Genomic DNA, 27,944 nt, shown 5'->3' on the forward strand with positions numbered 1-27,944 from the left:
TAGCAAACAGTAGCTGCGTTTATAGTCTAGAGTCTCCCCTGTTTTACTGTTTCAGGGTTAAGAACTGTATTATTTTTCCATTAAATTTATCTTTCTTAAACTGAGAAGTATTTTAGCTGCCCATATTCCTCCCCCACACCTTTACTTTTGCTTTTGTCTTGAATTTAATTATAAAATACAATTATTTCTCTTAAGTCTTTCATACCTTGTTTTTAAATTCTGATAACATGGCTCTCTTCTCTGTTACTCAGGCTTGTAACTTGAGAAGTTGACATCTTCTATAACCACGTCTTGCCGTGGCCGGATTTTTCAGTGTTTTCCTCCCTTACCATTCTAAAAGATGACATTTTTATTTGTACACGTATCTTTCTAATTTTCTATTTAGATTACTGAGTTCTCCGTTCTGTGGACATGCCTCATACTGTATTGACCATCCAATCAAAAAAAAAAGGAAAAAAAAAAAAAAAAGAAAAGAGGAGAGCGGCTAGTATGTGACTGCTATTTCCCAAATGCACTGCATGGCCTAGTTTCTTATTTTAATCTCAAATGCCTTTAACAATACTGTCTATCTGCTCATCGGCTATTTTGTTACAGTGTCACTATCTGTTCTGCTAGTGATATCAAGCTTATTGTATTTTTCTTGTGCACCTTTTTATTTTTGAATACTCTGTAAATGAATTCAGTAAAGTTTTCTTGTGTTCTTTACATTCCTCAAGGTTTGCTTTAACTGTGATGCCTCTGAAAAAAACTTCCTAATGATGATCAGATATGACGGACAGTGACAGCTCTCCTTCCCACCCCCCAGTACCCTTAGATGATTCATTCTGTGTATTTTTTTATTGCTTGTTCACCTTTCTATTGTAATCTGTCCCTTCTTTCACATCTTAACTTCTAAGCACTTAAACTATAGTCTGTTTTTTCCGTGTTTCTCCCTTGAGAATTTGTGAATGATGATGTAAATGAATATAAATACATAATGATGTTTTTCCTTTTTTATACAGTAAACAAATAGAAATGCATATAGTGTACTTTAAATGCCTACAGCAGGTGTATATAACAGAATCAAAGCAAAGTTGGTTTAAATATGCTTATTTTGAGTCATATTGAAAAAGGGAAGACTGTGTGAAGTGTTAGGAGATTAGAACAAAGTCTAAAACAGGTCTCAATCAAAGGGTTATTAATGTCCTGACCCGTTGCGTTTCATCTTCCAGAGCACCATTAACTTTTCAGCTGCAAGCACAGAAAGCTGCTATCAGTTGCAAACTTAAATCCTTTTCCCATTATAGCCATAGGATATAGTTTTGGATAGTTATCTCTTGCTTTGATGACGAGCATGTTTCTGTGTTTAAATAACGGGATAGATACCTCTATTTTTTTTAATTTAGTTTCATGTGTATTTATGTATCTGTATCTATAGATACAGGTAAATTTGACTCATTAGCGTAGAAGTTAGAAGAAAAAAATTTGGCCTTTATTTACAAGACTGGAACTGTGATTGTAAAATATAAGGATTCTGTAATGATTTATTGCTTGTTCATTATTGTGTGAAAATAGATTATATATGGATTTTTATTGAATTATTTGGATTTTTTTTTTGTTTAGGTTATTACTAAACTCAAAATTTTAACACCACTAGAAATAATAATGTCAAACACTGCTTGTGATGCAGGGAACACAACTAAACTGTTCAGCCTCATAACAGAACATTTCAAGGTAATCTCTTAAATTGCATTCCATATTTTAGAGTTCTTCTTGATCACTTTTATATGTTTGTTGATTTGAGAGTTTTCCACAACTTCTAAAACCTTAAATGCAGTCAGATTTTGCAGTTTTCTGTTATTTGGGGGCCTAATTTTACCGTGGTAAAGAATGATCTAAATGCAGCTCCAGTGCTGCTAGTTCTAATCCTGACAGTTACAGACATAAGTATTTTACTGATTGAAGTAGAAAGCTTTGAATTTGTGACATTGAAGTAACTTGAGCAATACTGGACCTAGGAAAGATTCAGAGATTTAAAAAAATCAAGCACTTTCCTTTGCTGCTGCTTTGTTTTCTCAGCCTGATAAATAGATGGGGCTAATGTGTCACAGAATAGGAGAAAGAGCACTGGCAGGGTAAAAGAGGATGAGATTAACTAGTACGTGTAATCGATGAGTATTACAGCCTCAGACCTTCTAAAGAACTGTATTAATTACTACTTGAATTGCTTCCATGTCTACGCTGCTGATGGCCTCTTCACGAGTCCTGTTCTACTTCCTGACCTCTCTCCTCTTTTTCTTGCATAGATCACTCGTGCGTTGCACACAGTTACATTGACCTGCATACCTTTATTCCCTATTTACTATTGAAGGCTTGATAATGATCCCTTAAGCTTAAACCTTCGCAAGGGAGAACTGCAATTTGAATGTGAGCATTGATGCTAGCATGAAAATAACTCTTCCCGAAAAATGATTAATTTTAACCAAATCCAGGTTAAATTAAAAATTTGGAGTAGCTAGTTCTTGAGAGGAAAAGCAATATGTACTCAAAACAGCAGTATGAGCCTTTTTCTGTGTGCTCAGTACTAGAGAGAAGGAAAGATGCGTGATAATAGCGTGACTTTCTTGTGCTAGTAAGCTAGAATGAATTCTTCTGCAAAGACATTGCTGAATCAGTTGATAAATTTTCTAGGAAACAGATATCACTAGAAAAATAGAGAAGTCGTGTCTGATGAAAAATTCTCTTTAACTTTTTAAACTATTTGCTTTGCTCCCCATCTTCACAGAATGTGACTTTTACAACTGTCCAAAGAAAATACTTCAATGAAGCAAAGGGTTTGGAATACATAGAGCAATTGTGTGCGTCTGAATTCAGCACGATTTTCATGGAGGTTCAATCAAAGTATGTTTAAATAAAGAAAAAGTATACTGTGTCCAGATAATTTTTAAGAGCTTTTTACATCCTTAGTACACAAGTCTGTGGCTTGTTGTAAAAGTTAGAAAATAACAGAGCTGTTCTTTTGTTTTGTCCTCCAGTGATTATGATACATCTATAAGCTTAAATAGGAAGACTGTTATGGAATTTTTTTTTATTTTTTTATTTTTTTTTTGGGTTTTCACAGCTTTCCACTTTTTCATTCTTTCCTTAAAGATACAACTTAACAGCTACGATTGCCTTTCATTCTGGCCTCAGCAAATCTATTCCTTTTACCAACAATTTTAAGAACTTGGTGACCTGGGTCTTCATTTCAAGTCATGTGTAACTGTATCTACACAATACCAGCTACATAGAATAATAGGATGGTTAGTGTTGGAAGGGACCGTTAAAGCCCACCCAGTCCAACCCCCCTGCCAGGAGCAGGGACATCTCCAACCGGATCAGGTTGCTCAGAGCCCCGGCCAACCTGGCAGGGATGGGGCATCCACTGCCTCTCTGGGCAACCTGGGCCAGGGTTCCACCACCCTCAGTGTAAAAAAAAAAAAAAATTTCCTTATGTCCAGTCTGTATATGCTTCCTTCTGTTTTAAAACCATGACCCCTTGTCCTGTCACAACAGGCCCTGCTAAAGAGTTTCTCCTTGTCTTTCCTGTGGGCTCCCTTTAGGGAGCCGCTCTAAGGCCGCTCTAAGATCTCCCTGGAGTGTTCTCTTCTCCAAGCTGAACAGCCCCAACTCTCTCAGCCTGGCCTCACAGCAGAGCTGCTCCAGCCCTCTGATAATTTTTCTGGCCTCCTCCGGACTCGCTCCAACAGGTCCATGTCCTTATGTTTGGGGCTCCAGAGCTGGATGCAGTGCTGCAGATGGGGTCTCACCAGGGCGGAGCAGAGGGGTGTAATCCCTTCCCTCGACCTGCTGGCCACACTGCTCTTGATGCAGCCCAGGATGGGGTTGGCTTTCTGGGCTGCAAGTGTCCATTGCCAGCTCATGTTGAGCTATAGTGTGGGCTGTCAAGTGTACAGAGATTAAAAACATTGATGAATATTTGATTTACATGCATATACGTGCGCTGTACATGGGTTAGTGCATACTTAAAGCATACTACTTTTTCAGTGCTATCAATCTCAGTAGTTGTCAAGCAGAAGTGTGAATGTGATTTCTGTAGTGCACTGCTTGGTTTTGTGGTATTTAACTTGTTCTGTTCAACATTCAGTAAAGATTGTTTCTTTCCAAGGTACTACTGTCTTGCAGCTGCTGCAGCTTTGCTGAAATATGTTGAATTTATTCAAAATTCAGTTTATGCTCCTAAATCACTCAAGGTGCGTTTCCAGGGGAGTGAGAAAACAGCTATGATAGATTCATCGTCAGCGCAAAATCTTGAACTAGTAATTAATAACAGAGATTCTCGGTAAGAATATTTAAGCTTACAAATTACACTTTTATAAAGTTGTATTTCACCAAGTTCCTTGACATTTGTGTCAAAGAGCTGACCATCATATTTATTTTTCTATGATAGAACTTATATACCATTCAGAGTTTTTTTTAAAAAAATATTTGGACAGAGAAATACATTAGATTTAGCACAAAATTTCTAACATAGCAAATCCTACAAGTGAATTGCAGAAAGAGATTATACATAGTCATTGTTACGTTGACGTCTGTATTTTATTCAAAGTTAAAAATTATGTTGATGCAAAATTTCACAGATTGTGAAATGAAAGAGGCAACATTTCCACAAGAAGTTGCTTATGTTGGATTAAAATGCCTAGGTTTTATTCATCATAGAATCATAGAACGGTTAGGGTTGGAAGGGACCTTCAAGGGTCATCTAGTCCAACCCCCTGCAAGGAGCAGGGACATCTCCAACCAGATCAGGTCGCTCACAGCCCCGGCCAACCTGGCCTTGAACGTTTCCAGGCATGGGGCATCCACCGCCTCTCTGGGCAACCTGGGACAGTGCTCTACAACCCTCAGTGTAAAAAATGTCTTCCTAATATCTAATCTAAATCTGCCTCCCTCTGTTTTAAAACCATTACCCTCGTCCCTGTCACACCAGGCCCTGCTGAAGAGTTTCTCCCCATTGTTCCTGTAGCCCCTAGGTACTGGAAGACCACTATAAGGTCTCCCCAGAGCCTCCTCTTCTCCAGGCTGAACAGTCCCAACTCTCTCAGCCTGTCCTCATAGGAGAGGTGCTCCATCCCTCTTATCATCTTCGTGGCCTCCTCTGGATCCTCTCCAGCTGGTCCATGTCCTTCTTGTGCTGGGGGCTCCAGAACTGGACACCGTACTCCAGGTGGGGTCTCATCAGAGCAGAGTAGAGGAGGAGAATCCCCTCCCTTGACCTGCTGCCCACGCTCCAGGGTGCGGTTGGCCTTCTGGGCCGCAAGGGCGCATTGCCGGCTCATGTTGAGCTTCTCGTCCACCAGCACTCCCAAGTCCTTCTCCTCAGGGCTGCTCTCAATCCATTCCCCGCCCAGCCTGTATTTGTGCCTGGGATTGCCATGACCCAGGTGCAGGACCTTGCACTTGGCCTTGTTGAACTTTTACACGAGATAAACACTCCAGGCTTAAAAGGTTGTTTTGTTTTCCTTTAGCTCTAAGAAATAGTGGCAAACAAAGTAATTTCTATAATGATGGTCACATATGATGTGATATTTGATTGCATGGTAGTTCTCCACAATGAGACAACGCTTGGAGTACTTCCTTCTGGAGTTATTTGCCATCTAGACAGAAGAAGCTGCAAGGCTAAGCTTCTCAAGACTGTTATGCTTCTGGTTAGAAAGAGAAAGACTTGGAACTTGCACTTTCCTGCCTGTCAAGTTCTGAGATACACCTTTGTTCAGAAGTCCACTCATCAGCCTGAAATAAAAAGGGGAGCTTGGAGTTTCCTCACTCTCCAAGTATTACTCGTTAAGAGCTTTCCACTTGGAGAGATGTCATAGAATCATAGAGTGGCTTGAATTGGAAGGGACCTTTAAAGATCATCTCCTTCCAACCTCCGTGCTGTGGGGCAGGGACATCTTTGACCGGATCATTTGTTCTTACCATTCTGCCACGACCCTTTCCCTTTTAAAAAAAAAATCTATGTGCAATTGCAGAATACACAGTTAGATCTGTTCTTCAGAAGTGGGAAGTATCTATAGTTTCTTTCTGTTCATCTGTCATGCTCTGCCCCCAGTTCCTTCTTGTTTGCTCAGTTACTTAATATGTAAGTGCAGGAGCCAGCCACTATAGGGTTGGTACCCTCAGAGCAATGTTTCTCTGAAACCTGCTCCTGATTCCACAGATGGTTTTTAGAGGAAGAAGGTCGTGGGAGGAACCGAGCATCAGTAAACTGCTTTAAGATTCTCTTTTATTAGCATTATTGCTGCAGAATTTCTGCTGACCCAGTGGCAAGTTTGAATCAGGCCACACAGCTGTTTCCATTGTATAGATCTTAACCCTAAAGCCTGGTTTGACATCTTTGTATTGAATATTAACAGGTAAAAGTTAATAATACAGGCACACATCAGAAACACCTAAATCAAGTTCTTGTGACAGTATTAATTCTCACGGGGCTTGTCTCTCTTTGTTTACTGGAAGTAAGCCCTTAGTTGCTTAAAGGTAGGCAATGGGTATACTCTTGCCAAATGTAGAGTTCCTCTTACATGTTGTCGTGAGTTGCATCCTGTGGTAAATTTGTTCGTAATAAAACTGTTTTTGAATTTTCCCCAGTGATAATTTAGCCTGAGTTACCACACAGTTTCTCGCTCACCCTCCCCCTCCTCAGTGAGAATGGGGGAGAGAATTGGGAAGGAAGGAAAACTTGTGGGTTAAGATGAAGACATTTTACTAAAATAGCAAAGGAAAACTACAGTAATAACAGAATACAAGGATATTAAAATACACAAAGTGAACAATGTATGATTTCTCACCACCTGATATCCCAGTGACCGATACAGCCTGTCCCGAGCAGTGATCACAGAAACGAAACCAAGCAACAAGCAAAGGAGCAAAAAAGGGGGCCAGCAAGGTAGGGGGAACGATGCCAGCAAACGAGAGAGAGATGGATGCCAGGGAGGCAGATAGCTGCTCTGGCCAACCCCACTTATATACTGAGCATGATGTTTATGGCATGGAATACTCTCTTTGGCCAGTTTGGGTCAATTATTCTGTCTTTCTCCCAGCTTCCTGCATCTGGGAAAGCAGGACAGTGTCCTTTGTCTCATTAACAACAACTCGTATCATCAGGGTGTTCTATCAACATTCTTTACACACGAAATCTAAACCATACCAGCTACTGAGAGGAAAATTAACTGCCGAAACCAGGGTGTCCCCTTTTTTAATTCTCCTCACTGTTGCTCTGTTCTTTTATACTGTGGTATTTCAGGAGTTTCTGTACTCTCTGCCTATCCTTATGCTGTTTGTTTTGTATTCTTGTTTCAGAGGGCTGGAGCAGCTCTGCTGTGAGGCCAGGCTGAGAGAGCTGGGGCTGTTCAGCCTGGAGAAGAGGAGGCTCCGGGGAGACCTTAGAGCGGTCTTCCAGTACCTAAAGGGGGGCTACAGGAAATCTGGAGAGGGACTTTTGACAAGGGCATGTAGTGCTAGGGCAAGGGGTAGTGGCTTTAAACTGGAAGAAGGGAGATTTAGATTAGATACAAGGAAGAAATTCTTCACTGTGAGGGTGGTAGAACACTGGCCCAGGTTGCCCAGAGAAGCTGTGGATGCCCCATCCCTGGAAGTGCTCAAGGCCAGGTTGGGCGGGGCTCTGAGCAGCCCGGTCTGGTGGAAGGTGTCCGTGCCCATGGCAGGGGGTTGGAACTTAATGGTTTTTAAGGTCCCTTCCAACCCAAACCATTCTGTGATTCTATGATTTCTTCCTGTTCAAGTTCTGGTTTTAATCAATATGTTTATATGGCCCCAGTGTTTTAATTGGCCTTATTTCAAGCCAATAGCATTGAAGGTTTCAGGTTTCTAAAATTTTTAGGTATGTACTAGATGTAAATATTATAAGCTGTTTAAAATAAACAGATGCAATCAACCCTTAAGTGTGAGACCCTGGGACATGTAACATGTAAAAGGTATGATTTATAAATATTATTTTCATGTCTATAAGCATGTTATGTAAGTCAGTTCTTTAAGAAAATAAAATCAAAGATTATTTCTGTCTTGTACTTCTAAGTATTTAAAAAATTTTCAGAAATGTTCTAATTAGTATTTGGTCTCAGATTAAAATTTGTTTCCTTCTGCAGGGTTAGTTTGTTTGTTTTTAATTAGTTCAATTGAGACGAAAAATCTGAACGGAACCACTGCAGTAGGAATGGAATGCTACTACAAAAAGTTAGGGAAATCCTGAGTACAAATGTATTTCTGTACTTTTGAAAATTATATGGTAAGGTCTAATATTATCTTAAATTACATTAAATTACCTGACTTCCTAAACTGCTGTAGTTCATACAATATCCACTTGAAATAGGGAAGTGCTAAGCATCTCAAAACCACATCTCAAATTTGTAGGATACTTTAACCTGAAAATGTCAGTTGACATTTACCATCTTTATTTTTGTGAATGTATTCTTTACATCTGTTTTGTTTTCAAAGGAATGGTCACACGCTTTTTGGTGTCCTAAATTACACTAAAACTCCAGGTGGAAGTCGAAGACTTAGATCCAGTATCCTGGAGCCACTAGTCGATGCCGAAACAATTAACACAAGACTGGACTGTGTTCAGGAGTTACTCCAGGATGAGGAGCTCTTTTTTGGTCTTCAAGCAGGTAGGAGTTTATTTTTTAATACAGACTATTATGTTTCTTTTTAAACATTTTTTCTAATCTATGAAAGTATGCAGCGTGACTCAATATGTTTGAGAAGTATTTTTTAAATTATTTGTCAGATGGCACTTACATAGTGGACACATAATTTTTTAAAGTAATCTTTATTATCATAGTGATGCTTTTCTCAAGTAGTTTTCTAAGAAAAGTGAGTTTCTCTGAAAAAGCTACTGGCTCACTGACTTCTATCCACTTTATCAAAGAATTTGAGTTTGTCTCTATGACTAGATACACGCTGTGTTGGAAGTATACAAGTGTACATAATGTATGTATACATTGAAAACAAATAAAGGCATTGCTGATGTGATACTTGTTGTGTATGCATATATTTTTTTTCCATTACTTCATAAAATGTAGTGGTCCAGACAAATGTAAAAAAATTACAATACCAGAGGATGAGATAGTCTACCTGAAGTTGGATCATGTAATCTTAATCTTCATCACAAGAGAAATATGATTCAATGTATCAAAAAGCATATTGCTGAATTGCTATAATCACTACATGCTTAGGTATAGTAAGTATAGTTATGACAAAATAATTTAGATAGCAGCTATCTTTAACCTGTTTTCTTACCTGGGGAGTAATTTATGAAGACAAAATGAAAGAAAAAGGTTAACATAAGTATCACTAAGTAATTGTGTGCATTTAAAAAAACAGATTTTATTACAATTTCAGTTCAATTTCTGATTGTTTACTTTTACTTTACAGTTATCTCAAAGTTCCTGGATACAGAACAACTACTTTCAGTTTTGGTACAAATTCCGAAGCAAGATACAGTATGTTTTGAAATATACCTTAGATGATGAGTTATCTGGCTATAACATGCAATGTATAAATGTGATATCTATAAATATACATGATACAATAAGAAAAAGACTGCACCTTAAAAAGATATGGAATAATGCTATTGTAGATTGAGAGTATATCTTATTTTACAGCAGTAGAACATTCTCATAGGAGAATGTTGGAAAAATTTGAGTTTGCCTCAGTATCAGATTCATTTTAATTTATGCAAATTAACTTCCAAAAATGTTCACCTTTTTATCACTCCCCACCTTTATTCTTTATAAGTGTACATCCTATTCACCCGTACTAGGATGAAAAAAGGAAATTTTCTTCACATCAGCATAAAAGGAGAAAGTGTATAACAGAAATTTACTCTCATATTTTTTGAAGTTATTGCAGTTTTTGATAGGCTAAGAAAATAAAGCGTTTTTCTTAATAGAAATTAAATAATTTCTTGTTTTTCGTGTAATACAAATCAATAGAAATTAGTCTTTGTTGCCTGAAACGTTATTTTGAAAAAGGTTCTTAAGCAGCACTCTGACTTTGCTCAGCTGTGCTTATAGTGCAGATAAATTTAAATCTCTATTTGGTTACTAAGTCAATTCTGTAAACATACAAAGCCAGAAATGAGATTTATCTGTTAGTTTATGAGCTAAGCACAACGTTTTCATGCAGGAGTTTTAGTTTTAGTGTTTCCTCTGAACAAGAACCAGCTGACAGACAACAATACAGTCACTTGCACAGCATAAGGAGTACCAAATGGGACAGAAGTTTCCCTTACAGTGACTGTTCTCAGAAGCAGAGAACCTTACGTCTCAAGCACAGAGAGAGAGATATCTGGATTATGACTAGTGTCTGGAAGTCCCTTCTGCGTCCAGTTCTCAGTTTTACTAGTGCTCCTCTGTTAACCTTTGAATGCAAGGAATAAGTGACATATTGAAGAATTGATTACTCTTATGTTTTCTCAGGGTCCTAACTTAGAGATTAAAGAGTGCCCTGCTCTTACCTGTTACCTTAAATCACACAGCTTGCAAGGCGGACCAAAATGAAATGCAGATAAAAGCATTTATTCATAAAAGCATAATTAGACAATCAAGGTATCAATGCTTACAACAACATAGTTTAGTTGAAAGACAAGCAATACTTTACCTGATCTGCTTTTGTTAAGACTTCCGCAGGAAGGTATTTTATTCCTTACCCACTTGACAGTGGCAGCCATGGTTTCAGTCTGTGTGAGTGCCTTATGCCTCATGTTGCATCCTTTGAGTGCATTCAGGAACTTGACCAACAGAGGAGGCTTCCATTAAAGGTCGCCTTTGAGAGAATTCCTGAATACATGTTCAGATTCAAGTTCCTTTGAACCCCTGTTTCCTCCTCAGTATTTGTAGCTGATTTCCCTTTTGATGTCTTTTAGGAGCTCGAGACATTTAATGTTTCACCTTGAAAATCACATGGTAATGTTTTTAACCAGGAGATAGTTATAAATTAATTAAACTAAGGTTTCTCTTCCTTCAGTGTGCTAGTGTCTTTGCTAGACTGGAGGTCAGCTCCTGTTCTTAACTAGTTTGTAAACAAAAATTGCTGAAGGGAGTATAAAAGCTCTCTCCCTTCTAGTGGCTATTAACATGTTTCAAAGAAAGCTTTTTTTTTTTTCATTAGAACTTGCCACATACATCAATCTGTACATTAATGCATGCAGTACAAATACTAAAGCAGGATAAATACTTGTAGCTTACTACTGGATCTTGGTTGAGACCAAACATGACAGAGTGAGCTTGAGATAACCAAACCGCAGATTTTTTTCTACTAAGCATATTGTAACCATTCCGTTATAAGTTACATTTGTCTACTCTGCTTGAGTAGGATATTTCTGACAATGCTTTTGAGGCTTATGCTTGCCTGTGTTTATACTGGTATGCCAGCATCATAGATATTTACAACTCTTTCACCTCTCAGTATCTTCTCACATGCTGACTTGCCTGCTTAGATAAATGTCTTGTCAAATGCTAGGTAAAGAAATAAGTTACAGACTCCAGCAGGACTGTAATAAATGCAAATAGATCTCTTTAGTGACATATCCAAAAAGCTGGATGTTTATTCCTCCCAACTTTCCTTGTAGAAATCTGCAACATGAATGAGAGATCAGCTGTATGACTAAAACTGTCTGACTGGATGCCTTTATGTATTCATTGGACCATGTACGCCAAACTTGGAACTGCAGTGTTTTCAGTCTTGACTGACTCCAGTATAGCAAAGCTTACTATTAATGCAACAGATGTGTTTATTCAAGCGCTAACTCAGTTGCTTTTATCTAATGCTAGATTAACCCATTCAGTATGTTCCACTCTCCATAGAAATTTTCTTTGCAAAATGTTCCACCAGTCAACAGATGAGGTGTTTGTCTGAAAAGCCTACAGTTTCAATCACTAGAAGTGTGAGTAGTGTTCAGCCTGAGCATTCTCTCATGCTAAGGAGGACTGTCAGCTGACAATCTCCTGAGATGTATTACTTGAAAAATCATGACATTGGTGAAATCAAGTACTTCCTCTTACAAAATCTGCACGTAAAAGCAAATTAAAGGTATCTGGACATTCAAAAGCTAAAAAAAACCTCCCGGATTTCCTTAAAAGATCCTCTTGTCTCAATCATGAAGGATCCTTAGAAGTTGGATCAACATCCAACTTTTGGTGGAAGTTAGGACCACCTGCTCTGAATTACTTGGCCACCCATCTGAAGAACAAATTCAATAGATTCTGTGCCTGATAAAGTTCTAGGCATGTGACAGATTGATTTCTTCTCTTACAGGGAAAGGGTACCAGTATTTTAGGTTTAAATGAATTTTCAGGAAATACAAATGTTAAACTAGGGCTGATCCACTGACGTAGCACTGAAATCTGTAGGACTTGAGTCACTAGCACAAAGCCAGAGTCAACCGCTTCTCTGAATTGTCGTGCTTTACATATCAGAGTGGCTGTGGACAAATTAATTTCAGATGCTGTAAAGGATAGGCTTACATTTTAGTCATTAATGAGTCATAAAGAAGTAACACTATACAGAAGAACTATTGACTGTGGCTGGATTAATTCATTTTCTCCCTTTGATCCTAAAGTGCAGCATGTACAAAGATCCATTTTTAACAGCAGTTCAGCTGAAGTTCCTATAAGAGCTATTTTAGCAAGGGTACATTTCATTACAAAATACCAGCTCCTCATATATAACCATATCTGTCCTTTTAATGTCCGATTCCATCATGGGACTTAGGCCCCATATTTATTTGCGTATTATGATTCTTCCGTTCATACATTTAGCATTGTCTAGTTCTATCTTTTACAGAAAACAACTTTATATAGAAGGTAGGATAAGGCAAGAGATGCCCTCTACCACAAGAATAGAGTGTTATTATATATGAATGAGAAAAGATTTCACATGCAGTCATACTCCTATGTTCACGTTGCAAACTGACACTAGATTTTCTTTGGAACCAAACCATGTGTTTACTTATATTGATTTCTTAAAATCTTCTCGGACAGTGAGCACTATGCCTCAAACTATGCCTCAAACTATGCCTTAATATCAGCAGCAAAATGATTTATCATAAATGTTAGTGGGGCATACATAGCAAGGTAGAACGTGTATGTGGACAAAACATTTTGAAGAGCAGCCAGTATTATATTGGATTATGTTATTATATTTTATTGGATTTTTTTTAAATTACGTGGGCAGATGTTTAAGGTTATAAATACATTAACCAAAGATAAGTCAACCAAATAGGATTGTCTGACAGCATTTATGAAAAAGGCTATGCTTAATTACCATGCATGATGTATTCGCTTTGAAAGAGTACAAGCTATGCAGAGCTTGTGTAGAGCTACGTATATGTAGAAGATTAAAAAGTTTGCATGGCTTAGGGTAGCAAAGTGTTCTTAGAGTCAATCATTATCAGTGCAGACATACGAAAATATTAACTACTGATGGGCAAACTATCACAGTAGGTAATATAAAATTTAGATAAACCTTTTTTAATGCAGTTATACATCGAGTTGTCAAAGCGAGCTCATAAAGTATTTTAGCAATTTTCATTAAAAGTATAAACCTATTACAGTTAACAGTATGAGTTCAGCTAGTTCTTAAGAACCTTTTTAAACAGGCAGATGTACAAACACCTCCAATGTTTGTAAAATATTTCAACAGGTTAAAATGGCTGAATCAAAAATAACTAATTTAATCTACCTGAAGCATACTCTAGAACTTGTGGAGCCTCTAAAAGTAAGCTGACTCTGTCCTTTTTTTTTTTTTTTTTTTTTTTTTAATAAAGTACAGACTGTTTTGTCCTTGTTTTTATACAGTGCAGTTTGTTAAAGTTGGAAAAGACCGGTAAGGATCATTGAGTCAAAAAAAAAATTACGTTATATCTTGTAGAACACAGTACTTTCAACATAGTCTGTTAATTCTTAAGCCAATTGAAAATGTACATTTGAATCTAATACTCTTAAGAACTGGATTCCTACCATTACCTGAATAATTGATTTTATAACAAACATTTAAATGAAACTCCTGCTCAGATTTCGTAAGGTGCTTATGCAACCACTAATAAGCCTCAGTGAATCTAAGAATTTTCAGTCCTTTAAAAGAGCTACAAAAAGAAGTAACTGTTTGTGTCCCTATTTTAATTTTCAACAGGCTGCTTTAAGAAGCTGTAACACACCGCTGCTAAAGGCTTATTACAATTCTCTAGAAGATACAAGGTATTTATCGTAATAGTTTAGCTAGTATGTCAGAAACTCTCATCTTTCCTGAGAATGTCTGTAAGATTAAAGATGTTGCATCTTTGCTTATTGTCGTTACATGTAGCTCAATTCTTTTGCCTAAAAGGTGTTTTTAATTGTCAAAAATTCTAATTTTCAACTGACAAATACAGGGGAAAAAGCAAACCAGAAAAGTAGCTATGATAGTGCAATTGCTGATGAACTGCACTCCGTTAGAAATAATTCTGAAAAGACAGAAGTAGTCCTACAGTCCCCATAGTAATAATAATGCAAAAAACAACTGTTGCTTGTATATTTGAGAAATAATTTATATCTCCCAAAGATTTGAATAATATCTTAGATCAGACTTAGGTGTAGTCATACTTCATTCTGAGGCAATAATAGACATGAAATTCAGTGTTTGATTTAACAGTAGATAATTTGCTTCAGTTATTTGTAATACTCTTATTTGTAATTGTGGGATGATATTGCAAATAAAAATTTGAAAGTATTATATAGCTAATTAGTGATACAACTAATATTGCAGATTCAGAATTATACTTGAAAAGATTACAACTGTAATTAATGACGATACAAGATACACAAAGGGATGTCTGAGTATGAGGACCCAGAAATGCTATGCTGTTAAGCCTAACATCAATGAATTCCTTGACATAGCTCGTAGAACGTACACAGAAATTGTTGATGACATAGCAGGTATTTCTAAACCAAGATTTTTATTTATTTCAAGTTCAAATTACGTTGCACCTGGCATATAGGAGCCACGTAATCGCATGTATTATAACCTTATTATATGTAAAAAGTATTTAATATTAGTATAAACAGATTGATAAGTAACTGCAGTACTTTTGAGATACAGACTGAGATTCTCCTTTTGTAGATAAAAAACTCCGTTTTCTTTTAATGAAAATGAGCAATTATATTGTTATTCCTGTATTTAAAACTCTGTTGCTCCTTATCCTCTAAAAGTACAAAAAAGTTGAAGTAATGTAACAGAATTATTTCAACTAAAAAATCCTTGGTTTAACTTCTTGAAATAAAATATCTGAGTTCTTTGTTCTTTATGTTTAAGCAGTCTTGATCTATCTGTGGACTACTTCTTAGTTGAGCTATTAAGATTTGGAAAATATGAACAAAAGGAATTTTAGCATAATGTCTGTTACCATGCTTTAGTAACCTTCCTGTTTATCATTAAATCAAAATAGAAGGGAAAAAATTATCTTCTGGAATGGATCTCCTTTTTTTTAGTATTAAATGTTGATTTCTAGCTAAAGGACCATCTTCCTAGTTTACTATATAATTGGAAACTTTAAAGAGCATCAAAAACTTTACCATCTGTCATATATTTTGAGCTTCCTGTTTCCTTCTAGTCTTAAATTTTGCATAGTACGCAGTGAAAAGTACAGATGCAATTGTTCTTTATTTCCTAAACCTTCCAAAATTTGGTAGCTGTTAGGATTCCAGAATGTGTGAACAGATATGTTCCCCTTGCCCATTTTCTCTCTTCCTCTTTACTGGATTGAACTCTTAAGTGACTGCAAGACTGAAATACTGGTATCGTAGAATCATAGAATGGTTCGGGTTGGAAGGGACCTTCAAAGGTCATCCAGTCCAACCCCCTGCAAGGAGCAGGGACATCCCCAACCAGATCAGGTTGCTCACAGCCTCATCCAGCCTGGCCTTGAACATTTCCAGGCATCGGGCTTCCACCACCTCTCTGGGCAACCTGTTCCACTGTTCTGTAACTCGCATTGTAAAAAATTTTTTCCTAATTTCCAATCTAAATCTACCCCCCTCTATTTTAAAACCATTACCCCTCGTCCTATCGCAACAGGCCCTGCTGAACAGCCTCTCCCCATCTTTCTTGTAGGCCCCCTTGAGGTACTGGAAGACCGCTATCAGGTCTCCCCGGAGCCTCCTCTTCTCCAGGCTGAACAGCCCCAACTCTCTCAGCCTGTCCTCATAAGAGAGGTGCTCCAGCCCTTTTATCATCTTCGTGGCCTCCTCTGGACCTTCTCCAACTGGTCCATGTCCTTCTTGTGCTGGGGGCTCCAGAACTGGACACGGTACTCCAGGTGGGGTCTCACCAGGGCAGAGTAGAGGGGCAGAATCCCCTCCCTCGACCTGCTGGCCACACTGCTCTTGATGCAGCCCAGGATGGGGTTGGCTTTCTGGGCTTCAAGTGCACATTGCCGGCTCATGTTGAGCTTCTCGTCCACCAGCACTCCCAAGTCCTTCTCCTCAGGGCTGCTCTCCATCCACTCCCCGCCCAGCCTGTATTTGTGCCTGGGATTGACATGACCCAGGTGCAGGACCTTGCATTTGCCCTGGTTGAACTTCATGAGGTTGGCACGGGCCCACCTCTCCAGCCTGTCCAGGTCCCTCTGGATGGCATCCCTCCCTTCCAGCGTGTGTATCGTCTGTGTGGACTTCTGTAAGGCCTTTGATATGGTCCTCCACAGCATCCCTATGGTTAAATTGGAGAGAGATGGGTTTAATGGATGGAGAAAGGAATGAGAGATGGATAAGGAATTGGCTGGATGACTGCATCCAAAGAGTTACAGTCAATGGCTCATAGTGCAAGTGGAAACCAGTAATGAGTAGGGTCCCTCAAGGGTCTGTACTAGGACCAATACTGTATAATATCTTCGTCAGTGATGTAGAAAGTGGGATTGAGCAAGTTTGCAGACAACACAAAGCTGAGTGGTGCAGTTGATTTGCCAGAGGGGAGAGTTGCCATCCAGAGGGACCATGGCAAACTTGAGGAGTGGGCCTGTGCAAACCTGTTGAAGTCCAGCAAGGCCAAGTGCAAGGCCCTAGACCTAGGTCAGGGCAGTCCCCAGTATCAATATAGGCTGGAGCATGAATGAATTGCAGAGAATATCTTTGAAATACTGGACTTGGGGATGCTGTTGGACAAAAACTTGAATGTTAGCTGGCGATGTGTGCTCACAACCCAGACAGCTCATTGTATCCTGGCCTACATAAAAAGCAGCACGGTGAACCAGTGATTCTCCCCCTCTGTTCTGTTCTGGTGAGACCCCACCTGGAGTGCTACATCCACCTCTGGGGTCTCCCACACAAGAAAGATGTGGACCTGTTGCAGCAGGTCCAGAGGGAGGGCTACAAAACTCATCAGAGGGCTGGAACACCTCTCCTGTAAAGAAAGGCTGAGAGAGTTGGGGTTGTTCAGCCTGGAGAAGAGAGGGCTCTGGGGAGCCTTTCAATAGGTAAAAGGGGCTCGTGAGAAGGAGGGAGAAAGACATTTTTACCAGGGTCTGTATTGTCAGGACAAAGGGGTAATGGTTTTAAAATAGAAGGAGGTAGATTTAGACTAGATACAAGGAAGAAATTTTTTATGATGTGATGTGATGAGATGCTGGAATAGGTTTCCCAGAGAGGTTGTGGATGCCCCATCAGTGGAAGTATTTAAGGTCAGGTTGGATGTGGCTTAGAGAAACCTGATCTGGTGAAAAAATGTCCCTGCCTGTGGCACGGGGGGTTGGACTAGATGGTCTTTAAAGGTCCATTCCAACACAGACCATTCTGTGATTCTATATCCAGAATGTCCGAAGTTCCTAGTCTAGGTTGTGAGTAGCTGGATCATAAGAGTGGGCAAGCTTAGAGCAATGAGCAGCAGGGAACCACCACTAAGTAACTCCATTCTTTCTTCTCACAGGAGTACCACACTATTACCCTCTTTACAGCATTCAGAATTCCCATGATTTAACAGTACATAATTCTTCCATCATCTAACAGTTTCCCACGTATGGTGTCTTCTCAGCTAGGAACAAGATGGATTTAAGGAGAGGATTACAAATGTAAAGCATACCCTCAGTCTGGGGAAAGAAAATTGTTTAGAGTCATTAACTGGCTAAAAATTGAGAGCACATAGTCTACAGTTCATATGCTGCCTCCTGATCAGACACTGACACTAAGTGCTTGAGCAAGCGTTCCTTTCCGTAGTTAGGCCTACCTGGGAGTTGGTCAGATATATGAACTGTCTTTAAAGATCACAGAAATTTATCTGATTCTCCACTGGCTTGCTTTCCCAATAGCTTTATGCAGCCAGATCTGTTACATTAATACATTGCTTAAATAACTACCTGGAGACCCACCTCTAGGGTGGGCCTTATGTCATGTTACTTACCTGACACATTCAGTGCCTATAAATCACGTTAACAGTATGCATCTTGGTACCAACACAATCATGTACGTGTGTGTATGCACATGAATGTGTGTAATTTGGGTCAAATCTTTATTTGTGATATGTAGGTATGATAACACAACTTGCAGAAAAGTACAACCTACCAATGAAAACAAGTTTCAGCTCTGCTCGTGGATTTTTTATCCAGATGAACGTTGATTGTTCAACATTACCCAATGGCCAACTTCCTTCAGAGTTTACAAAGGTATCTGTACTAGATATGTTTTTTTCATAATATGTTTGTATACTTGATGTTTGTAAAATGTATAATACGTTAATAAAGTACACATTGTACAGTAATTTAAGCAACAATTAAGTGAAGATACCTAGAAGTAGATGAAAGTATAATTGGTAAGTTTTTATAACTGCCCTATTTCTAGTTGTACTTAGTATAGTCAGAAATGTGCAATTGTGTTGTGTGTAAATATAAAGTTGTATATCTTGCTGATAACGGCATTCTCTTATATGGGTTTTTCATAAAAATTTATACGGGAAAAATGAAACAAGGCTTTTTTTTTCCCCCCTGTATTTTTCCTAGTTTGCTTTTAGAAACTGTTTTTGTGTCTGATAATACAGCACGTTCTTATTGTTGGCTTGAATTCCCTGTAGATCACTAAAATGAAAAACACATATAGCTTCACTTCAGCAGATCTAATAAAAATGAATGAAAGATGTCAGGAGTCCCTGAGAGAAATATATCACATGACCTACCTGTAAGACCATTTAAAAGTATTTAGTATTTACTAACTACATTTATTTTGCCCAGTTAACAGTTAATTACACGTTTTCTTAAAGCTGTCTCTCTGTTAAGTTGTGGCTACTTATAGAAATAATCCAAAGCAACAATTATCAAGTGTACTTCCTGAGACAAAAAACTCCCGTGAAATGTCTGTTGTATTAAACATGATTACAAATATATAGGCATTTTCTAAGAGTGGCCATCATATTTGTAAATTTTTATGAGTGAATTATCTACACAATGAAGGCATTAGTTTTGTAATGCGGAATCGTTACTTATAGTCAGTTCATTACATTTACAGTACAACTATTTCTGTAATTTGTCCTTGCTGCATGTCACATTGATCTGCTGTCTACTTCAGAAGACTTACTGAGTGTCATGTTTTGTGTCAATTTTACGGAAATTGTTTCTAGAAAGCATATGGGAGTTTTATTAACATGAAGGCCTAAGGGAATTAGAGTTGTGTTTGTCATGTTAATAAAACATACTTGATTCCATAGCTGTAATTTTAGTTCATTCTTTGTGAAGCTTTCTTTTGAGCTGTTGGTATTTGAGCTATATATCTTGTGTCTGATAGCAAAATTTGATCTGAGATGATGGTATAAGATCTTAATTTGCTTCAAAGAAATTTATACATTTGCTTGTAAGTTGTATAACGTGAGTGCATACTGTGCAACAACTAAATCAGTGTCTTATTTCAGAATAGTGTGTAAACTACTGAACGAGATCTATGAACACATTCATTGCCTATACAAGCTGTCTGACATTGTGTCAATGCTAGATATGCTGCTTTCATTTGCCCATGCCTGCACTCTTTCTGATTATGGTAAGTTTCTTCTTTGATTCCATCATAGGCCAGATAAAGACCCTCCTGGTGGAGAACATCCAGGCTGTTTTGTCTGGTTCTCCAATTGCTAAGCCCATGTCATTTATTTTTCTGTGTCACAGTAGGCTTTAGGTGAGTGTCTCTGGTCTGTCCTTGCCAGTTTTGTGCTGATGTTCTTTCTGTTTCCATTGATTGAATTTACAGTCTGCCGTTTAGCTGCTGTAAGCCTTCACAGCCAGTCTTTTCAAGACCAGTTTAAGCATATCCTATTCAAAAACACAAAGTCTGTGGCCATTCTGAGTTTACACTTCTGTTCTGAAAGGGCACAAGATAATATAAGCAGATCAACATTAAGTATATGCCATAAAACAAAATATGTGGCTACCTTTGTTTATCTCCTTCAATTTCTGTAGCACTTGTAGACATTTTTGGAAGTACGAGTTTTCTAAAGAATCCAGGATCATGTGCTTACCTGTATGTTGTTCATCCTGCTTCCCTAGCCCACTTCTGCCGTGTACAAATGAGCACATCGTCTTCAATTAATGCTGACCTGAGATACTTATCTAAAGTACGGTACGCTGTAGATACCAAATCAGGTCTGGAAACCTTCTAAGGAGGTGTATTAGCTCCTCATTACTGATGCTGCTATGTAATTTGCAGTTCATGAGCAGGATCAGTTTACTTTACAGTATGGACTGTGAATATTCATGTGGTGATGATTCCAGTCATAGCACATGAATGGAGATGTAACTGAACTGTAACTGATACGTTTGAGGTATCACAACCTTTTACTGCCAAATGAATCAGAGCACAGGTTTTCTTCAGCAGTAATAATAAGACCAAAGCCACTTCGCTTCTCCCGTAAATCTACACCTGCAGTTTACACAGCCAGGTGTGAATATGTATCCACCAAAAGAAAAGGATTGCCATTTGTAGTTTTCAGTCACCTTTGCCACATGACTCTCTCATCTAAATCATTAAATGACTAAAATCTACACCAAGTAATTGGAGTTCCCCGGTGTTTAAACCCAAAAAAACCCGGTTTGGGTACTTTTTTCTTGAAGGCTGCTCGATTGTAACAGACCACTAAATTTAATAAAACTCAGTTAGCCTGGGGTACTGCCTTTGAGGTAGACAAAGAGGAGGCATACGGAATAGGTTCAGAAAATAACTGTATTTTGACATAAATACATACAGATAGTCACAGTATCAAATGGATCTATGTAGGAATAGTGTACACCCAGATAGTCAATATGATAAAATATAACAAAAATACAAGGAATGCTACTTCCTTGTTTCCTGTGCTTAAATAATAAGGTACATAAGTAGTAATAACAGAGTTCATGACCCCTGTATTTTATATGTTCATAGCAGTATAAAAGTAAATTATTAAAAATATATTAACTATAAGACTGGCTTTTGGGTTTTCTGTTTTATTTACTTTTCAAGTTTTGCTCTTTGTGTTTTTCTTTGTTGCTGGAGTCCAGCCCTACTTACTACAGAACACAAACACTGAATGTTAATTTAGAAATGAAGCGGTAGTTATGGGATTCTTTTGTAGTAATAAATCATGAAGACTTGCATGATAGTCAGAATAGATACCTGTAAGTGGCTAGTAATTCTTCCCAAGTGCTGCATGTTAGTCTTGCTCACTATAGGAAAGTAAAAATCAGGGAGTCGGGACCACAGAGTTTGACTTCTGTTCTGTAAGAATTACTTTATTTCAAAAGGCACTAGTTTAATAACGTAAAGGTTTCCATACTAACTCTGCAATATTTTATATACTTTTTCTCATTTAGTTCGTCCAGAATTTACGGATACTTTAGCAATCAAGCAGGGATGGCATCCCATTCTTGAAAAGATAGCTATGGAAAAACCTGTGTCTAACAACACATATCTGACAGAGGGGAACAATTTTGTCGTTATTACAGGACCAAATATGAGTGGAAAATCAACATACCTAAAACAGATCGCGCTCTGCCAAATTATGGCACAGATTGGTGAGTAAGAGTGTACCATATTCGTAATCTTCTCCAGCATGTTTATTGTTCCCTAGTTAAAAACATTTTTGAAGTTATATGATTTGGCGTTAGAATAAGATTCCATCTAAGTAGTAACAGGTAATTTGTAGTCTGTTTGCTTCTACCACTTCTTATGTTGCTGACAGAAGCCACTGCAAGGTTTTGGGTCTGCCATTGGAAACTTACGCGGCCCTGTCTGTATATCTGGAAGCCTCCCTAGTCTGTCTTTAGGAGAAGCACAGTTGTATGCTTTAATTCTTTGGAGCGCCTCAACCCCGTCTAGCACTTTATGCTAGATTGATAGCAAGTGTCCTTGAAGTATGTCCATCGAGCTATGTATTTGTTAGTCATCCAAAAGGAACAGATGGACTTGAGCATACCTCAGTTATGTAGGGAAACATGCTTGCAGCCAAGTAGAATTAATAGGTAAATAATGAACTGCTTCAAATAAAAGTAATAATAAATACTGCAGGGTTCTAACACTAAAATTGTACAAGTAAAACAAGTATTGGTAAAGTCTAATTTACACTCGTCCCTATACTTCAGGAATTCCTCGTGATTTTTACCTTAAAGGTAAGGCTGGTAGCATAGGAGACAAGACAGTGGTCTGACTCTCACTCTACTAGAATGAAACTTCCTAGCAGTAGAGAATAAAATTTGTCCACTGTGTCTTTGTAGGTCCAATTGCCAACAACTGTAGGTTCTTCAAAATTGCTCTCAAAAACATGAGTTTAATGTGAATAAAGATGACTCTAAAGTCTTTTTGGCAAGTTTCCTATTCTTTCTCTTTGATAAAACTGATAAGCCTCAAAGTCTGATAAAGGCAATATAATCTTGTTTTTGGGAAACTAAGATTCCCTGGGATTAGTAACTCAATGGTGACAGAAATGTAAATTAATCCTAGTGTTTGTTCTCACTTTTGCATCCCTTTAGACTGACACATAGCTTCAGACATATGATTTCTTACAGTTTTACTGATAAGCTTCTTTAATTATGGTATCTATGTAATAATTTTTTCTTACAAAATAATCATAGAATGTACTCTTATGAAACTTTATAGAATAAGATACATTCTCTACAGTGCATAAAGACCAATTTTTTTTTCTCCACTGACATATTCAGGTAAATTGGCGTTTGTCATACTGATACAAGAAAACCTGTATTTTACTTGTTTTGTAGGTTCTTATGTCCCAGCAGAGTATTGTTCTTTTCGAATTGCAGAGCAAATTTTTACCAGAATAGGTATGGATGATGATATAGAAACAAATGCATCGACATTCATGAAGGAAATGAAAGAGGTATTAAACATAGCTAATCCAGGGTCCAAGGCCCATTTTTACTCTTAAGCTAATAGAAATTTTACTAGTATGTTTCAACTGAAAGAGTGTACTTTGAAAAGTAGTCCAAAAATCAGCTTTCATCTGTTACCTTGTTGATAAACCACAGAAAGCCAGGCATATCTTAAATGAAGAGATATCCCAGTACAAGTAAAAATCAATGCTCTGTTGGACAGTAGCTTCAACATTTTGTTATTTCTTACACCTTAAATGATTATGTGTAACAACCTAAATCCTCTCAATTCCCTCTCCCAAACTGATGCGATTTTAAGGGAAAGTGATATGTTCAGTGGAAAGAAGAAAAAGTGCTGTAGTGTGAGCTTAATTAGAAATGATGGCTATTTGAAAGCTGTGAAACAGTAAAATATGAGGATCTGACAATATTTTTTTTTAAATTTCTGCATTGTTTCATCTGAGTAACACAAAATATTCCTATTAGCAGCAGCATACAGTTTTAAAAAAACGCATTTGTAGGAATGATAACGCATTAAATATTTTCCTAGATAACATACATCATACAAAATGCTAACGACAAATCGCTCATCATAATTGACGAACTTGGCAGAGGTACCAGTGCTGAAGAAGGTATTGGCATTTGTTATGCTGCCTGTGAATATCTGTTGAGTTTAAAGGTAACTCTGTTTTGAAAAAAAGATTAAACCTTTTAATGATTTTGTCATACTGAAAGTAAATATAGTATTTTCTCATAATTTAACTTCAGTGTTGTAGAGGTCTCTTGCCTAAAGTACGATATTTTTCACAACTGGTGAATAGTAAGAATTACGGTGATAGAGAAAAAATGTTGACATAAATTGTTCACTAATTGTTGTGATTTAACCCCAGCAGGCAGTCAAGCCCCACCCAGCTGCTTGCTCACTCCCCCACAGTGAGTGAGGGAAGGGTAAAAGTCCAAAAACTTCTGGGCTGAGATAAAGACAGTTTAATAGGGAAAGCAAAGCTGCGCATGCAAGCAAAGCAAAATAAGGAGTTCATTCAGTGCATTGGCAGGGGTGTTCAGCCATTTCCAGAACAGCAGGGCTCCATCACATGTGACGGGTACTTGGGAAGCCAAACACCGTAACTCTGAACATCCCTCCTTTTTCCTTCTCTGCAGCTTTTATTGCTGCGTCGTACGGTATGGAATATCACTTTGGTCAGTTGGGGTCAGCTGTCCTGGTTGTGTCCCCTCCCAACTTCCTGTGCACCCCCACCCGCTCACTGGTGGGGCAGCGTGAGAACGAGAAAAGGCCTTGATGCTGTACAAGTATTTCTCAGCAATAGCTAAGACGTAGGTGTGCTATCAACACTGTTTTGTTCACAAATCAAAAACATAGCACCACACAAGCTACTATGAAGAAAATCAGCCTGTCCCAGCCAAAACCAGTACGCTGGTCACCATCTCTTTCCAACTTGCTCGCAAGCTTGCATTTCTGTCCGGAAAGAGAATAACCCAGTCTCTTTAGTTTTGCTTAGTACAGCTTTGGATGCTTGAATGTTAAAGGTGAATTTCTTTGCCCAGCTGTTATCGTTCCAAAGTGCAGTGGTAGTTCTACACAACTTACAAATTGGTCCTAGAGGTTAGAAGCTTGTTTAGAAAACTGGAAGATGGTTTTAGATGAGTTGGAAGTTTCATCTCTATTACTAGTTATGTGATCAAACTCAGCTTGTTGTCAGCTTTTTGAAGTAAGTGTATAGGTGTTCAGTTTCTCATCAGAGTTTATTCAGAGTACTTCTCTGGTTTGGTTTGAAAAGCTCACGTATTTTCTGTAGCTCGTACTTATAGCAAAACATTCCTTGCGAGTATTAAGGCAACCATTTGACAATCATTCAAATTAACCCTAGTCAAATTTTGTAGGCATCATGGATTTCCTGTTATTTCTGATATTCTTTTCCTTCTATTGAGAAAGGAGTGGGAGAAGCTCCACTTGGAAGATATATCCTTGCCAGCGGTAGAACTCATTGCTTAAAGATTTTAATTTGCTTTAGTAATTTAAAGACAGGTTTTCAGTGTTTTGGAGGAAAATCTGGACATCTGTGAGATTATTTAATTTCTCTTATTTATTGTAATTTATTCTAGGATTATTTCAAAAATAAATTTTCTTTCTTGTTTCCTTATTTAGGCGTTTACATTGTTTGCCACACATTTCCTGGAACTGTGTCATATAGATGCTTTATATCCCAATGTGGAAAATTACCATTTTGAAGTGCAACATGTAAGAAGCAGTGCTGGAAATAAGGAGAAAATTGCTTACACTTACACACTCTCTAAAGGATATACAGAGGAAAAGAACTATGGTAATGGATTCCACTATGACTTTCACTTGGTAAAGATTATATAATATAATATTTCAGTTATTAGGCATCTAACTATTTTTCTGCTGAAAGATTTCTGCTAAGGGCTTTGAGCAGCCTGGTCTGGTGGAAGGTGTCCGTGCCCATGGCAGGGGGGTTGGAACTCAGTGATCTGTAAGGTCCCTTCCAAACCATTCTCGGACTCTATGATTCCATGACTGTACGTACTGACAGATTATGGGTCCCTAAAGAAATGAGTGACAGTACAGCATAACTACATGTTTTAAAGAGTTACAGAAATCTATGTGTTTCCAAATACTACATCCTGAAGTTGGATCCTTGATTTAGGTGACATTTAATCAATAGAAAGTTAGCTACACATTACTTTTGCAAGCTAGCAATAACTGAAGGCTAAAAATTATTCCAGTCAAGCTTCAATTAACTGGACTTAAAACGTTTATCAGAATTTCAGAACAAGTTTATTTGCCTTCGGCAGCACAAGCTCAATTTTAGATGCTACAACACCACTAAAAAATCGTATTTACAGAGTATTCTCAGAGAACAGGAAACCTTTAGTAACTCAGTGTTGGTGTCTTGGCTTTACCTTACTTGAGCAAAGTTATATTCTAAAAAAGAGTGCAAGGGCTCTTCTTGACTTTTTCATTTTTAGCTCTACAGTATTAAAGCACAGGTTTTTGTCAGAACAGCCAGGGCTACAGGCAAAGGAAAAAGTAAAAAAAAAAAGTAATGTTAGGGCAGAGGAAAATATTTTACATCTCTTTGGCCACTGACAACAGAGAAGAAGTTGGAACATGACATCCGTATCCACTGGATGTCTGTATTTATTGGAGACTGCATTTAGCACAATCTCAGTATTTTTCTGGCCTGCCAAATTACAAAACTAAAGAGAGAATGCTGTTAACACCACTGCCATTTTTTTCCTTTAACCCCTAATGTGTCTCATCCTATCCAGTTACTGTATTACTAGCAGTAACTTCAAGTGGAAGTGTATCTTAGAGGTAGCATTACAACAAAGTAGACATTTTATTTTGTGGGTGGGGGGAGTGAGAGAGAGACTGTGTAGTCTGGTCCCGATCGGGGCTGAACTACAACACACTCAAAACCATATTTTTATTTAAAAAAAAAAGACACAAAGAGAAAATGTATATCAAAATTATTTCAGTAAAAATGAAAACTTCGCCCTTCAAAAACAGGCTAAGTTAATTCTGGCAGACATAGTGTGGAAGGTAGTAAAAAAAAAATGCATCGAAAATGTTGATTTGTGTTTTATACGTGTAGGATTAAAAGCTGCAGAAGTTTCCTCCCTACCATCGTCTGTAATTCTGGATGCAAAGGAAATCACAAATCGCATTGCAAAACAAATTTTGGTATGTAGTAGAAAATTATAATACTGTAATTCACAGTTTTTATAAAACTCAAATATATTTTTTTTTCAGTTTCTGAAAGGATATAGGATAAGCACTGCCTAGGGTTTTATGAAACTAGATTTCATTAAAATTTGTATTTCTGGAAACAGTTATAAAAGATTATACTGAAGGTTACAACACAAAGCAGTCCTTAGGGTTAAGGAGTATTGGATGTAATGTTGGTGTAAAAGCCAAGATCAGAAATAGGCTGGAAAATAGCTAATACTAGTATTTCAATAATAGAGCATAATTGATTTAATATTTTAATGCATGTGTATGTTTTTAAGAACAGTACAGGCAGAAAAGCACTCCTGAGATGATGAAACAGAGAGCTGTATACCATTTAGCAATGAGATTGGTTCAGACTGCCAGAAATTCTCGATTGGATCCAGACAGTTTGCGTATATATTTGAAAGGCTTGAAGAAAAAGTATGAAGCCAGTTGTCCTGCGCCAGGACGAAAGGATGAGCAACAGTAATGTGTAACATAGGCTGTTGCTATAATTTTTATGACTGCAAGATGATTCTATTTTTTCCATGGTATTAGAAAACACTGCTTTTCACATGTTTGTAAATTCTTAATTTTTAGTCTAAATTATACTCACTACTGAAATGCATATCCTTCATGTTTCTTTTCACCCAGAACATACAAAATAAAAGCATTTCCTTTGTATGAGGAACACAGATCTTTTTGATAATGAACTATATCCCTTTCATTATTTTAGAGACAAAAAAAAAGTTGTATAATATTTCATATTTTCTGTGTGATGTATCTGGCACTATAGCTCTTACATCAGATACTAAAGATCTTGCCTAACAA

General features: G+C 37.7%; 1 protein-coding gene across 1 annotated transcript in view; it reads left to right on the plus strand.

Annotated features, from left to right (window-relative positions):
- Positions 1–27,619, plus strand: part of MSH4 (mutS homolog 4) — a 28,881-nt gene extending 1,262 nt beyond the window's left edge. The window contains exons 2-18 of the mRNA XM_086753244.1: positions 1,603–1,713; positions 2,765–2,880; positions 4,148–4,321; positions 8,494–8,666; positions 9,433–9,500; positions 13,702–13,776; positions 14,191–14,255; positions 14,803–14,972; positions 18,552–18,688; positions 19,093–19,196; positions 19,924–20,048; positions 21,848–22,048; positions 23,249–23,367; positions 23,910–24,038; positions 25,527–25,701; positions 26,998–27,086; positions 27,418–27,619. Of these exons, the coding sequence (XP_086609370.1) occupies positions 1,603–1,713; positions 2,765–2,880; positions 4,148–4,321; positions 8,494–8,666; positions 9,433–9,500; positions 13,702–13,776; positions 14,191–14,255; positions 14,803–14,972; positions 18,552–18,688; positions 19,093–19,196; positions 19,924–20,048; positions 21,848–22,048; positions 23,249–23,367; positions 23,910–24,038; positions 25,527–25,701; positions 26,998–27,086; positions 27,418–27,603 (2,217 nt within the window). The 3' untranslated portion in view covers positions 27,604–27,619. The remainder of the gene's footprint in view (positions 1–1,602; positions 1,714–2,764; positions 2,881–4,147; positions 4,322–8,493; positions 8,667–9,432; positions 9,501–13,701; positions 13,777–14,190; positions 14,256–14,802; positions 14,973–18,551; positions 18,689–19,092; positions 19,197–19,923; positions 20,049–21,847; positions 22,049–23,248; positions 23,368–23,909; positions 24,039–25,526; positions 25,702–26,997; positions 27,087–27,417) is intronic.
- Positions 27,620–27,944: the final 325 nt, after the last annotated feature.

This window comes from Chlamydotis macqueenii, chromosome 8 (assembly GCF_036417535.1).
Source record: "Chlamydotis macqueenii isolate bChlMac1 chromosome 8, bChlMac1.mat, whole genome shotgun sequence".
Taxonomy (NCBI): domain Eukaryota; kingdom Metazoa; phylum Chordata; class Aves; order Otidiformes; family Otididae; genus Chlamydotis; species Chlamydotis macqueenii.